A 15,845-nucleotide genomic window follows, 5' to 3' on the forward strand; every position below is an offset into this window, starting at 1 on the left:
TTTTACTGTTTTACTAGATCAGAAGTTTGCTATTCATTTTGTGTTTACTGAGGTTAAGATTTTATGACGTTAAATTACGTAAAAAATCTATGCGGCTATATATAGAGGCTTTTACAAGAAAGAGAAAGAGGGGAACTACTACTAGTGAGCAGCTGAAAGGATAAATGTAAACTCCTGTTTAATTCCCTTTTCTAAATTAAGGCTTTTAAAACACATCTTTGAGGTCAAGTTTTGCTCTTTCCACTCTAGAAAAAATTTTTAATTCTCATTTTGTCCATTTCTCTTCTTTCTCTTAAGGGAAAAGATTTTGTCTTCCTTAATTTTTTTTTCTTCAAACTTCTGCAAAAGAGCAGCTCTAATGAAATGTCATGAAACCACTTTGAAAAATCACTATAAAGAGGAAAGAAAAGCCCCAAACACACTTCCTTTATAATCCCCAGAGGCACCGCACACCGGAGCCCGCGGGACTGACCTGCGAACGAATCTGGAGGTGATCTTGCTTATGAGGCCGGTGGACGTGCCCCGCCGGGCGTGGGCAAAGGCTCCGCTTTCGTGGGACGGAGACGCGGGGGGCCCGGCGTGGGTGGCGCTGCGCCGCTCCCGGAGCTGTTCCCCGTGGAAGGTGCTGCGGCTGGAGCTCCCGCGGGGAAAGCGGGTTCGGTCTGGGGTGCTGGCGCTAATACTGTGGGCAGACGGGGAAGCAGCAGGCACTCTCTGGGTGGTCCTGTTGGGCCAAGTCACGATGCACTATTCAGAGTAGTGACCAAGGAAGTGCCCACTCCAAAACTAGACAGAACTTGCTATGCCCACTTTTTTTTAAGGGCAATAAGAACTTTTTATTATTATTTCTTTTCTTTTTTAAAGAAGTTAAACGTCCGGCCAGTGTAGGTCAGTGGTTGACATCAACCCATGAAGCAGGTGGTCACAGTTGGATTCCTGGTCAGGGCACATGCCTAGTTGCAGGCTCGATCCCCAGTAGGGGGCGTGCAGGAGGCAGCTGATCAATGTTTCTCTCTCATCACTGATGTTTCTCTCTCTCCCCCTCTCCCTTCCTCTCTCTAAAATCAATAAAAACGTAACTCTTTTAACAAACAAAATGAAACGCAGCCAGCACGTTACCCGGGTCGGTAAGCTTCAGAGCCGTCTTTAATGGTTGGCAGTGTGACTTTGATGGGGTGACCGGAGGCAGACATGGACTTCTGGTGGCGGGGCCGTGCTGAGGGGACAGCAGGGGCCACGGCGGAGCCTGCAGAAGACAAGCTGCTGGCCGACATCTCCGTGAGGCTTTCCACATGGAACAGAATGCAGACGAGAAGCGGCAGGTCACTAACGTTTCAGAACTACATTTTTTAAAGTAAACTCACCAACACCTTTCATGACTACAACACTTAAAATAAGTTAGCACTAATGGCATTATTAGTGACCGACAAGTCAATGTTCTTGGGAACGATGTTTCGGGTGAACTTACCATCACCTTCCATGGGAAATAAGGACCTCACCCACACTTACCCTCTTTCTGTAAGTGATTCAGAGGTAGTCTGAAATGATTTTTATGGATAAAATGATTGTGACTGGGGATATCACGTGTGGTGTGATGTGTTGCTATGGGTCACTGCCCGTTATACAAAAAGAATTCATAATTATAGCAAAAATACTATTGCTGAAAGTATTATTAAAATACTTTCAGTTCCTATCATGAATCAATAGGTTAACTGTTGCAGATTAAGGAAACTCCAGGTGAGGGCTTAGTACAGGGAAAATAAGAAGTCAGAAATCAATCCCCAATTATTCTTTTATCCTAAAGGATCTTAAGTCCAAGGAGATCCATTTCTATGACATGAAGTGTCTATTAACTGAGAGAAGCAAATGTAAGAATGGTCTGTATAGTCTACTGAAATGACTAAGGATGGAACTCAACACAGAATTTTATTAGAATGAACTCCCTGCCCTTTTGTATTATATTGGTGAATAGTTCTGTATTATAACTCATGATGAAAAGCTAAATTTTTAAAGTAATAAAAATATGGTTTATCATTATTTAAAATAAAACACTGAGAATTGCAAGGTTCTCAAGGATCAGCTGAGATGGCCACATTTCTGTAGAGGAAGAAAAACCACACCTTTGGTATTGGATACAGTTATGACTTGAGGGAGGGGGAAAGGGAAGGAGCTAAGAAGGAAGCAGCGGGCATATAAGAGAGTGAGATCCAAATTATGAAGATTGGATTAGAAAAGATTTTAGAGGAAAATTCTCAGGTTAAGAGATTTACCTTCAATGTTTTCCCTAAATATTTCCCCTAGTAAGAATGGTTGGCTGTTGCCAGGCCGGTGTGGCTCAGTGGTTGAGTATCAACCTATGAGCCAGGAGGTCACGGTTCAGTTTCCCAGTCAGGGCACATGCTCCAGTTGCAGGCTCGATCCCCAGTAGGGGGCGTGCAGGAAGCAGCCAATCCATGATTCTCTCTCATCATTGATGTTTCTATCTCTCTCTCCCTCTCCCTTCCTCTCTGAAATCAATAAAAATATACCACAGAAGAAAAAGAATGATTTGGCTGCCATCTTACTATTCTGCATTTCCTTCCCTCTTGACCCATCAGCAGGGGGTTGTAGCACAATGACAACGGAACCCTCGGCACTGTGACGCTTACCTGCTGTCTTTCCCATTTTGCAGGGCCATGTAGCGGTCTGTGGTCCTTTCACAGACATACGTGTTCCTTCTTGCCATGCTTCCTCCAGCATATACGTTGTTCTTTAAAAAGGAAAAGAAAAGACATTTTAAAATCCTCGCTGCAGTTGTGGAAAGTCAAAGAAATAAATGGAAGCTGCATATGACTCAGAAAACACACACACACACACACACACACACACACACACACACGCATATGGTCGGATTTTCATTGACCAGAATCTTGTATGAATGAGCCCTATGTCACACCCTCTCCCTCAGGTGGACTGTAGGTATATGAATGAGTCTATGTCACACACTCTCAGGTGGACTGTAGGTATATGAATGGGCCCTGTCACACCCTCTCTCTCAGGCGGACTGTAGGTATATGAATGAGTCCTGTCACACCTTCTCTCTCAGGTGGACTGTAGGTATATGAATGAGTCCTATGTCACACCCTCCCTCTCAGGCGGACTGTAGGTATATGAATGAATGAGTCCTATGTCACTCCCTCTCTCTCAGGTGGACTGTAGGTATATGAATGGGTCCTATGTCACACCCTCCCTCTCAGGCGGACTGTAGGTATATGAATGAATGAGTCCTATGTCACTCCCTCTCTCTCAGGCGGACTGTAGGTATATGAATGAGCCCTATGTCACACCCTCTCTCTCAGGTGGACTGTAGGTATATGAATGAGTCCTATGTCACACCCTCCCTCTCAGGCGGACTGTAGGTATATGAATGAATGAGTCCTATGTCACACCTTCTCTCTCAGGTGGACTGTAGGTATATGAATGAGTCCTATGTCACACCCTCCCTCTCAGGCGAACTGTAGGTATATGAATGAATGAGTCCTATGTCACTCCCTCTCTCTCAGGTGGACTGTAGGTATATGAATGGGTCCTATGTCACACCCTCTCTCTCAGGCGGACTGTAAGTATACCAATGAGTCCTATGTCACACCCTCTCTCTCAGGCGGACTGTAGGTATATGAATGAGTCCTATGTCACACCCTCTCTCTCAGGCGGACTGTAGGGGTGAAAGGTGGGGCACACACTCAGCCCAGCTTCAGCTCAACGCCCCATGGCAGCAGCCGAGCAGTTGTTGGGAAGCAACTGGAAAGCTGGGTGTTTATTCTCGTCTGTAAGCTGGGGGTGGGGACAAGGGCAGGCGAGGGGTATAGGCAGCTTTATAAGACCAAGAACAAGAGACAACTCCACGTAAATATTAGCACCAACGTGAAACCCGTGGCAGAGACCATGGCAGGTTGGCCAAGGGTACTGCTAAGGAGAATTCCGCTCATGGTCAAAGGCATGAGGGACGAGCAGTGCCACTCTGAGGATACTTCCTCAGTTCAGGTTGGAGCTGGAGGCCAGCCAAGGCTGAGAAGCTCTGGAGAAAAAAGGCGGAAGTAAAAAGGGACCGATTCTCCTTACGACCCACAGCGCCCTGCCCCACCCTTCACTAGTGACTAGCACTGAACTGCACAGAAATTATTCTCAAAAGGAATGAACCCCCTTCTGTGTAACCCTTATGCCAACAGACAAAACTTGCCCTATTTTTGGCCAACCCAGCTTTCACGGATCTTTAAAAGACATAATTAGGTTATGATGTGTTTAGTCGTGAGGTCTAGCTAGAAAGTTAATAGATGCATACTATATATCTTAGTGTTCTTTTCTCTCTCTTAGGCTTTCCTGCTGCCTTACAGGTAAATGTCTCAATCTCTCTTCTAGCTCCCATTATGTAATTTCTAGTTTGCTGTTTTAAGTGAATAATGTGAGCTAAATTTATAAATACTAACAGAGTCTGCCTTCATCGAACACCTTACTTGTAAACATAAAATTAAAGGAGCCAATATAACACGAAGTATGTATTACAAACGGGGAAATGAGGAGAGGTTTCATGTGCCATTCTGTGGTGAGGTTCGGTGTGATGTAAATAATTCACATTCTACCTTTTTGTTCCTAAACTGCATTTATGAGAAGCTTGGCCCTTTTTGCATGTTCTTGAAACGCACGGTTCACTTGAAAATTGTGAAACATTAAAAAAAGTCTTTAAATGAAAACTGCTGACCACAGATGACGACCCCAAGCTGCCACAGACCCGGCGGTTCACTCACACTCGGGATAGTGGACGCCTTTTTCCTCTCCGGCCCCACGAGCGGGCTGGCGGTCACCTCGCTCTTTGATCCCACGGTCGTACTGCCGAGTTTGCGCGCTGCCCCGTCCTTGTCCCACTCCTCTTTCTGCTCACTCTCCACACTGTTGGCCTGAGGCCTCTTCGTGTACGATACGGCAGCAGAGATGGATGGACCAGCTATAATTAAAAAAAAACACCAAAAGCCTAATGAGCTACAAAACAATTGACTTATCTTCTCCTTATGAACAAATATTCTGTGTGAAAAATATCTTTATTTGCGTATTTTTCACTCTAAAGGAAGATGAAACTGTTTTAATTACAAAAATTAGGTTGGTCCCTGCAGAGGGGATCCTATTTGTCATTCACCGAGAGCCTGCGGGGACAGGGATGACACAGGCACATGAAGGTGTGAGTGTATGATGCCTAGAAAACACGAGTCTGGATGGAATCGGTCTGTTTGCACTGATTTGACTTTTCCCCCACCATGATCGCTAAAGCGCCGCTGCTTCTGATTGGCCGAGATGCTCCTCTGGACCTTCAGGTGAGCGGGGGACTGGAGGGTGCTGTTGTTTAGGTCACTACTGGGCCGCGACCTCTGACTCAAGTTTCCACTGGATAATGACTCACCGCCTTCAAACTGCAAGAGGAAGAAAGACCATCAGGGTTTCAAAACACTAAAATGTTTATGCAAATGATACGCACTCTCGATTTTTTCTCATCTATTCCAAGCCATATAAGGAGTAGTCAGAATTTAAAAAACAAAAATACTTTGGGTGCAGAATTGCAAGCTGGCAAACAGGACGGGAAGGAAAAGGCTTTGGAGCCTTAGTTTAGTCAAAACACCAAATGCTACCAGTCACTGAATGGCGGTTATAGACTGTGCTTAGCACTTTATATTGGTTACTTTGTTTAATCATTACCAAAAAACCTATAGTTTACCAATCTGCACTTTATAGATGGAAAAATTGAGGTTAAGAGGGTCAACAGAGCCCGGTCGGCGTGGCTCAGTGGTTGAGCGCCAACCTATAAACCAGGAGGTTGCAGTTTGATTCCTGGTCAGGGCACATGCCCAGGTTGCGGCTCAATCTCCAGTAGGGGGCGCTCAGAAGGCAGCTGAAAGATGATTCTCTCTCATTGATGTCTCTCTCTCTCCCCTTCTCCCTTACTCTCTGAAATCAATATAAATATATATATTTTAAAAAAGGGTCAAAGTCAAGATAAAATCTGAAAGTTTGACTTTACACGCACACGTGTGTGCATGGTTTTTTTTTGTTTTGTTTTCTCCACCACATTTACAGAACCAAGTTCGGTTTATTGGCTCGGATCAAGAAACTGCACCTTCTCATGCCAAACCGGTTTGGCTCAGTGGATAGAGCGTCAGCCTGCGGATTGAAGGGTCCCGGGTTCGATTCCGGTCAAGGGCATGTACCTTGGTTGCGGGCACATCACCAGTGGGAGGTGTGCAGGAGGCAACTGATCGATGTTTCTCTCTCATCGATGTTTCTAGCTCTCTATCCCTCTCCCTTCCTCTCTGTAAAATATCAATAAAATATATTAAAAAAAAAAAAAAAAAAAAAAAAAAAAGAAACTGCACCTTCTCAGAACTAAGTGAGAGGTATTGGGGATCGAAACACTACCCCTCTCTCTAACATAAAAGATGTTTACTGAATCCCTGGCATCCCAATGGGTATCCTGAACTCATGTGTAAAGATGCCAGTGACAAACAGCAAGGTGATACTGATGAAATTATAATAGATAACAGCGAACACAGGGCACACGGGAACCGTTGTGAGGACTTCGGAAGCATTAATTCATTTGACCCTCAATGACCCTACGTCAGCTGAATGCACTGCTTCCCTAACAGGTACTATCTAACTACAAATGAAATCATAAAATGCCCCCCACAGATATCACATTTTCAACAAACCTTCAATGTTTTAGGCTCTGTTCTTGACATTCAATTTAACTCTTATATCTGCTGTCCCAAAGGATCATTTGCTTCAATCGCCATTTGCATACAGCTACTTCCTAAATCTAGCTCACAATAGATCTGTCCCAGCCTCGCGATTTCCCAATGGAATGCATCAAAGCCACTTAACAGTCTATAAGGCACAATGTCACCAACTTTTCTCTGGGTCCCCACCTATACAAATCATTGAAGACATGATCTACACTTTGTTGTAAATGCTGTCACTTCCTCCTGTTTTGGTCACGGCCTTTCTGTACACCCAGAGGTACCATGTTACCTCCGGCAGGGCTGTTGCATTTGGGTGCACAACTCTAGGGGGCGCCATCTCAAAGCCTACACTGTGAATGGTACCCCTTGGGGCTAAGGCACTAGGCCTGCTTTTTCATAATAGAATCTCTTTTTAAAAAAAATATAATTTTATTGATTTTTAAAGAGAGGAAGGGTTAGAGAGTTAGGATGAGAGAGAAACATCGATCAGCTGCCTCTTGCACACCCCCTACTGGGGATGTGCCCGCAACTAAGGTACATGCCCTTGACCAGAATCAGAATTGAACCTGGGGCCCTTCAGGCCACAGGTCAACACTCTATCCACTGAGCCAAACTGCTTAGGGCTATAATAGAATCTCTCGATACTGAGATGAAATGGGTTCATAACTTTGCACCTTTTGAGTTTTGAATTCTAATACATAAAAAATGGTAGGGTCTTTATATTATTTCTGATGCCCACAGAATATATCTGCTAACATTGTATCTTACCAGAGGCCCAGTACACGGATTCGAGCACCAGTGGGGTCCTTTGGCCTGGCCTGCGGCTCTGACATCCTCTGAGGGGTCCCGGATTGCAAGAGGGTGCAGTCCAGGCTGAGAGATCCCACCGGTGCATGATCGGGGCCAGGGTGGGACCGCGGGAGGGCGTGTCCAGGCTGTCTCACCCAGTCCTGATCTGCCTGAACACAGCAGCAAACTAACCTATCAGTGGGAGTGTCTGCCCCCTCGTGGTCAATGCGTGTCATAGCTACCGGTCGAACGGTCGAATGGTCGCTTAGGCTTTCATATATATAGATACTTAACCATCACTAGCTCAAGAAATAATTTACATTAATCTAAAAATGTGAAAAACTTACTTCAGGTGGTTTTCTACCTAGAAGAATGTAAGTAGCCATGACTTCATCATATTTCTGATTTATTAAGGCGTCATTTATCTCATCTCGTGCGAAACCCATGGTGACCATGACATCTGGAAATTTGAGAAAAAATGCAAATTTTATGAAAATGGGTTTATTTTAGTAAACAAATGAACAAAAATTGGCCAAGCTTGCCAACATTAGATATGAAAACTAAGTTCTAAAATTTTAAAGTGGAATATCAATTATAAAGACTTTTGGATTATTAACACATGGCTACTGTATATTCAGATACTCTATGTTCACAATTTTTCACGCAGAGACTATTTATATCATGAGTTACAGATGATTGGGCCCATTCCCTTTCTCATTGCCTAGCACATTCCCGAACTGAATTCCTTTGTCCACCCAGACACAGTATCTGTCTGTGTGTGACACACAAAATCCCTTCTCCCTCTGTCTCTCAGCACACCCTCAGCCCCCCATGGAGTGGTCTCTCCCATCTCTGAGCACTCCTGCTTTCTGATCTGAAGGCAGGCTGAGTCCTCTTTGGGAGGCTAGAATTCCACAGTTGTCCTGAGCAGAGGCCTAACACCCTAGAATGTTCCTCCCTCTGTCTTTAAGCCAGACAGGAGCACAGCTGAGATGACTCTGTTTTGAGTTCCTGAAGGCTGTGGGAAGGGAGAGAGAAACAAAGAAAACGGTTTGGCAGCAGCATGGGGCTGAGCAGGGAGGGTGGACACTGATGAGACGCCGAAAACACAAAGCGAGAGGCCCTATTAGCTCAGGGCCTCTGTGTTTTTGGTTGAAATACATGCTGTTTTGCTGATATCAGTCTGATCAATGCTGATACTTAAATCAGTCATCCCTCCTGTGAGAAACTGCTAAAAGAATGAGATTTAGCTACATCATTTTAATTTGTGTATCACTGTTGCCAACACTTGAATTAGATTATAATATGCATGAGAACAAACTAAGGAACTTGAAATTTGCAATGATTAGTATATATCCGGGGAAAGAAAAATGATAGTACAGGCATTTTTCAAATAAAAATGGCTTCCTATTTATATTTGGAAACGCTGTTTTGGTAGACTAACGGACCCTTCCTTACAGCCTAGGGTCGGCACCTCTCAGCCTTTAAATACTTACCTATCCTCTTTGTGTCATTGAAATCCGGTTCAGGCTCAGTATACGGCTTTAGTTCTTCTTCTTCGTGACCAACATTCATCCACCGATCTTTCATTATTTGCTAGGAAACAAATTCTACATTATGTTTGGCCAACCAGAACATTCAACCGCTTCAAAACGGGAGACAATAAGTCAAACGGGATTACAAACTTCACCAAAGAAAGTTTACCTCAGCCACCACTGCCTATAGACACAAATGACTGCTTGCTGGGACATTCTAACAAATTAGTTCATGCAGATGAATGATGAGGAATTAAGCAAATTAGCAACGGAAATACACACCTTACACTTAGGTGCACAGAGAAAAGAGATGGACTTTGGGATGGCCAGACGGAAATAACTTTTCCACCTTTGTAAAGCCCCTCATGTGCTTCTGAGTTTATATTTTCATTTTTTTAAAATATATTTTATTGATTTTGTTTTTTACAGAGAGGAAGGGAGAGGGATAGAGAGTTAGAAACATCGATGAGAGAGAAACATCGATCAGCTGCCTCCTGCACACCCCCTTCTGGGGATGTGCCCGCAACCAAGGTACATGCCCTTGACCGGAATCGAACCTGGGACCCCTCAGTCCGCAGGCCGACGCTCTACCCACTGAGCCAAACCAGTCAGGGCTATATTTTCATTTTTTAAGAAGAGGTTATTATTAGGAGGAGGAGGAATGGCAGTACCATCACTTGCACTAGCCAGACATCAATAAGATGCTTAAGATTATCTGAGCTACAGCTAAAAAGGTGTTAAAATACATTTTGAGGTTTACCAAAGAGGACAGAGAAAAGGCAAAAAGGAGGAGTCTTGCTTTCCCTCAAATTTTGCATTGTTTTGAAAGGTAACACAGTTCATCCTCGTTAAAGACTGGAAAATGAAAAAGAGGGAGTCGCACAGACGTTTTTCAGTTTCTCTCTAATAAAATACACAGACACATCAAAATTCAGATAACCAGGATATAAAAATAAAAACAAGTTAAACCTGGAGCACAAAAAACGACTTACTTCCAAGCTGCCTCTTTTAATGGGATTCAGCACTAACAATTTCTTCAGAAGGTTTTCACAGTCGGTGGACATATAGAAGGGGATGCGGTATTTCCCGCGTAAGACTCGCTCCCGAAGTTCCTGAACAAACAGAAGAAAGCGCTTAGGACTGGCGTTTACAACGATCCTGCGCGGGGGTAGCGCGTGAACGTCAAAGTCAGCCGATACCTTCAGATTCTGGCCGTCAAACGGCAGGGAGCCGCTGACCAGCGTGTAGAGAATGACGCCCAGGCTCCACACGTCCACCTCGGGCCCGTCGTACTTCTTCCCCTGGAAGAGCTCGGGAGCGGCGTAGGGGGGGCTTCCACAAAATGTGTCCAATTTGTTCCCGACTGTAAACTCGTTACTAAAACCAAAGTCAGCAATTTTAATATTCATGTCAGCATCAAGGAGAAGGTTTTCAGCCTAAGAGGAAAATAATAAAAAGGACAATGTGAAGAGCCTACATAACATCACACAGCCATTACCACTCTTCCAGATCCCAGACCTGTCTCTCTGGCCTCGCGTTTTCCAAGGTAACAGCTAAGGGAGAAGCCCAGCAGGTAGGTCGATGCGTACCTGCTCGGAATTCCATCTACAGAGGGCTGCATTTTAGCACCAGACAAGGAGAGCTCTCATTTTTATGCAAATGCTCAAAACCCCTTTTTTCCCCCTTCAAGGTAATATCCTAGAACTATATACTACTATATATTTTTTCATTTTTTTATTGATTTCAGAGAGGAAGGGAGAGGGAGAGAGAGAAACATCAATGATGAGAGAGAATCACTGATCAACTGCCTCCTGCACGCCCCCCACTGGGGATTTAGCCCACAACCCAGGCATGTGCCCTTGACCTAAATCGAACCCAGGACCCTTCAGTCCACAGGCTGACACTCAATCCACTGAGCCAAACCAGCTAGGGCAGTGGTTGGCAAACTGCGGCTCGCAAGCCACATGTGGCTCTGTTGACTAATGAGTTTGCCAACCACTGAGCTAGGGCAAGGGACTGTATCTTAATGTGACCTAGTCAAAAGAACATCAATCAAATAACACTGATCTGTTTTGGGCTTAAACCAGCTGTGGGCAAACTACGGCCCGCGGGCTGGATCCGGCTGTTCTATCCGGTTCTCTTGCTCTCCCCTCCGCTCCTTTACTTCGAATTTATATTAGTTCACACAAACACTCCATCCATGCTTTTGTTCCGGCCCTCCGGTCCAGTTTAAGAACCCATGGTGGTCCTCGAGTCAAAAAGTTTGCCCACCCCTGGCTTAAACCAACAAGTTTATCCAACAGCACTCTTGATCAATAGAGGACCACTGGTTAACACAAGGCTGATACCTACAATAACTGCCCCTCAGGGCTTCTGTGACTACTGAGCTCAATCCATTGCCCTCTGAGAGAATGCTTCCCCCACAGAGTTCTGTTCTCTCAGTAAAACAGCACAATGCAATGCAGACTCCATTAGAGCGGGCCTGTTTAAGCTTCCTTTTGCTGTTTTACAACTAGATTCTCTTCTGAAGGTATATTATGGTAGAGAGCAGTGATTCTCCCCCCAACCTCAGCCTTTGTATGAGATGCTGGTTTTCCAAAATCCTAAGTCAGCATCACTCAAAGAAAAAGTTTTTAATGTGTCTTTGAGCTTTAATGTAAAGAATGAGAACTGACTCTTATATCAGACTAACCTGAATTTGTGCCCAGACCTTGCTTCTGACTGAATTGGACTTTAGATGTTTTTAGTTTGGAACAAAGTTCACATTTATCTATAGAACAAGCTTATTCGTGGCGAATCAAATCTTCTAGCCTCTAATGCTAGATGACTACTCATATATTTCCTCTATTTTCTCAGTGACAATATTGCCTCTCATAAAATTGATAAAAACTAATTCCCTTGTATAGTGCTGGGTACAATGAGGCAACCAAACATAGCTCTATTATTATAAACCATCCATTAATAATTAATAATTTTATGCTATAAAATCAGGGCTTACCTTAAGATCACGGTGGACAATGCACTTTTGATGACAATACTGTACAGCGGATACAATCTGAAATGAATGTTTGGATAAGAGATTAAAAATTATTTTATGGTAAAAAAATATCACAATTTCCCCCAATTATCACCTCCCATTTAGATTATTAGCTTGAATTTCAAAGTAACATTTAATAATTTCATCGTTCCTTTAGTTCAGAAAACTATACATATGCAAGTTAGAGTGGCGAAACTCACTCTTACACATAGAAAATACTGAAAAGTAGAATTCTCTTGCTAAAATATTTTTGTATGAGTTGTGAAGATTTTTATGGGTTGTTATATTTCTCTGTTTACATGATCAAATGTGTACACTTGATAGTTTGGGTCAAATGGTTTATTTATTCGAGTGTTGTAATAAGAGCTTTGGCAAACATGAAGGAGTATTCCAAGATAGTTGGTTCAAGTTCAAAAAGCAAAACTCTATTTTAGGAATTATATCAAATGTGTTCAACACATGTTTCTTCAGTGAGGACAACTGACTAATAACTTACCCCGTGGGGTACTTAGCAACATCCTTTGGGTGTTCATGTACAAAGAAATGTGAAAAATGTTGTACCTTAAAAATAAACCCAATTCGAAAGAAAAGACTAAAAAGTGAAATTTAATCTGAAACCTGTCACTAATTCAGGTGGGCCAAGTACTCTACACTGCAACTAGATTTTGTATGCAGTGAAAAATTTCTACCAATACATAGGGCTCTTTGGGGACAAGGTCTAAACAGGGAGGAACCAAACAGATTAAGAGCCAGAGAAACAAATGAGAAATAGGTTATAGTAATTCCTTCATAGTTATTTGCTACATTAAATACAGAATTGGAAAGATTCTGACAGCAATCACGTAAGCTGTTTTTTAACATTTTTTAAACATGTTTTTATTGATTTTTTTTGGAAGAGAGAGAGAGAGAGAGAGAGAGAGAGAGAAACATCGATGTGATAGAGAAACATTGATCGGTTGCCTCCTGCACACAGGATTGAACCCACAGCCCTGACCGGAATTGAACCAGCAACCTTTCGGTGCATGGGTTGACACTCACCCAACTAAGCCACCCCAGCCGGGACTAAGAGCTATTTTGTACATAAAATTGTATCTGCTGTCTAGGAGGACAACCACTGTAATGCACAGCAGAACATTCAATCCTGTGGATTCAGGTAAATGGAAACATGGTCTGAATGCTGAATATTGGTTAGGCACTTACAAATGGAGATAGCAATGAGATTTCTGAAAGTCTAAAGGTGATGTGAAGTATGACCATGCTAATAGGAATATGGGTTAAAAAAACAACAACTTCTAAGTAATAGATGTGAAAGTGATGGTTTAATATTCTAAAATTATCCTGATGTGTATTAAAATGGTTCAAAGATAGAGAAGACATGAATTCAAAACAAAACCAACACACAATGATCAATGTGTAGTTCAAGTAAATTTATTTTGAGTCAACAGTCAGTTTATTGAGTACCTACTATGTGCAAGAAAATGTGCTAGGCAGTGGTCGGCAAACTCAGTAGTCAACAGAGCCAAATCTCAACAGTACAACGATTGAAATTTCTTTGGAGAGCCAAATTTTTTAAAGTTAAACTTCTTCTAACGCCACTTCTTCAAAATAGACTCGCCCAGGCCGTGGTATTTTGTGGAAGAGCCACACTCAAGGGGCCAAAGAGCCGCATGTGGCTCGCGAGCCGCAGTTTGCCGACCACGGTGCTAGGGAAACACAAAAATTAACACTGCATGGGTCCTGCCCCAGTAGCTGGCAGACTGATTAGGAGTAGAAAACATGTATATAGGTAACCATAAAACAAGGCAGAATCATAGAAGCAGCAGTACAAAGAAGTGGGGAAATCCTAAAAAATAAAGAATCGATTCCGTTAGAAATGCCTCCTGGAGTGGTGATACCTGAGCGAGCCCATCCTTGAAGGGCAGCAGTATTTTAGAACGTGGAGATTTGGTGATGGGGGGCGCTGGTAAAGGGCTGAAATGCACACTCTTGGGAAAGTTGGTGGGAAATGGTCATACTACACCTTGGCAGGCTGGCAAGTCTCTGAGTTCCAAACTAAGCAGGTACTACGTAGCCACTGCGTGTTCTGAGCAGAAAGATGACGACGGAGAAGGATCACTCTGAAGCGTGGGTCCCCCAAATACAGCAGAACCTGACAATGAACCTTTGTAGCATGTTCTCTTAAGCAATCTGCTTCAAAATTCTAATATCCGATGTTCACTGAAATATGTTGATTAGCCCAGAGATCTGCACATTCATATGCAGATATTAGTACATCTTATTGAACCTAATACATGGGCTGTAGTATGTTCATGCTATAAGGCTGTATTTGCATCATGGATGACAGAAATGTGCTGAGAATGGTATTATCTTTTTCGAGTCCCTTTGTCTTGACACAGTGAAGGAGGCACGCTACAGATAACAATTTGGTTACCACACATGCACATCAGACAGAACAATCTCCATGTTCTCTAGGCACTTCTGAAATAAGAATCCCCTGGGCCTTAACACCTTTGGAATGGAAAGATAATTAAAGAGAATGTTCCATATGAAGCATTCATTCTCCCCAAACTCTTTGACCTCTGACCTCTAGCAGTCAAACATGGTGGTTTAGAATATCACCACACTCATCTAACCAGGTACAATTTCTGATGTGAAAGAAATTCTGGCTTCTGAATCACTGCAAGAACCCCACCCACAAGTCCAGGTTGTACTGCATTGTTCTAAGGCCACATACTCCCATCTCAAAACATCCATAAATGGGATGCAGGGATTTCTTTATGGTTCTTCTGCTATAGATCGTGCAAACATGAACTGTCAGCCCTGCACTGCTTCTAAGACCAGGCACGGCAGTGTTTTGCTGTGAGATGCAACTGTTAGGGTCACTTTGCAATTAGTTATTAAGTGGGTCAGGAATTCCTAAGCTTTAGTTGCCTTCGTATTGGAAGAGCTGAGTCAATACTATAATTTTCTTGCAGGCCATCAAATCCTAAGGAATGCAGAGGCATTATCTGACCAATGTTTGCTCAATTGGCCTTAAACTGTCCAGGGTCTTTGCTGTATCCAACTGTAGAATCAAGGGCATATACAGGGATTGGCAAAAGTAGGTTTACAGTTGTGAGTATATGAAACACAAGAGTTTAATCTTGTACTAGAGGCCTGGTGCATGAATTCGTGCACAGGTGGGGTCCGGCCAGCCTCCCCTGATCAGGGCCAACCAGGCCAGGCTGGCCAGGGGTGGGGAAATGGGCTTTTGGCCAGCTGGCCCCACACTTAGTTGGGTGGGGGGGACAAGTGGAGGTGGGGCCAGCCAGGGGAGGGGCCATGGGCGGTTGGCGGGCCGGCCCCACCTCCTGGTTGAACTCCCGGTCAACGGGACAATTTGCATATTAGCATTTTATTATATAGGATTATTCTTGATTAATTATTGTATTATTTATTTGTATTACACCTGGAAACCTACTTTTGCCCACCCCTGTATAAATGGTTGGAGAAGTCCTAAAGAAAAAGGGCAGAAAAAAACTTGTTTAGCTTTTTAAAAAATACGTTTTTATTGATTTTAGAGAGAGAGGAAAGAAGAGGGAGAGAGAGAGAGAAACATCAATGTGAGAGAGAAACATCGATGGATCAGCTGCCTCCTACATGCCCCTTTCTGGGAATTGAGCCCACAATCCAACTTCAGTGAACATTCGATATTAGAAATTTGAAGCAGATTGCTTAAGAAAA

General features: G+C 43.4%; 1 protein-coding gene across 5 annotated transcripts in view; it reads right to left on the reverse strand.

The window, feature by feature from the left end:
• The window catches only part of MARK1 (microtubule affinity regulating kinase 1), a 60,052-nt gene that overhangs the window by 8,335 nt on the left and 35,872 nt on the right, over positions 1-15,845 (reverse strand). For 2 of the 5 annotated variants that reach the window (XM_080651196.1, XM_080651194.1), the window contains exons 7-16: positions 12,084-12,140; positions 10,285-10,521; positions 10,078-10,197; positions 9,047-9,146; positions 7,898-8,010; positions 5,288-5,441; positions 4,785-4,981; positions 2,649-2,749; positions 1,120-1,284; positions 473-724 (exon numbers count right to left, since the gene is read on the reverse strand). In XM_080651196.1, coding sequence (XP_080507322.1) covers positions 473-724; positions 1,120-1,284; positions 2,649-2,749; positions 4,785-4,981; positions 5,288-5,441; positions 7,898-8,010; positions 9,047-9,146; positions 10,078-10,197; positions 10,285-10,521; positions 12,084-12,140 — 1,496 coding nt within the window. Of the gene's footprint in view, positions 1-472; positions 725-1,119; positions 1,285-2,648; positions 2,750-4,784; positions 4,982-5,287; positions 5,442-7,893; positions 8,011-9,046; positions 9,147-10,077; positions 10,198-10,284; positions 10,522-12,083; positions 12,141-15,845 lie in introns of those variants that run through there. The other 3 variants (XM_080651195.1, XM_080651198.1, XM_080651197.1) reach the window with 3 other exon arrangements.

The sequence above is a fragment of the Plecotus auritus genome (assembly GCF_963455305.1).
Source record: "Plecotus auritus genome assembly, chromosome: 14".
NCBI classification, from domain to species: Eukaryota; Metazoa; Chordata; class Mammalia; order Chiroptera; family Vespertilionidae; genus Plecotus; species Plecotus auritus.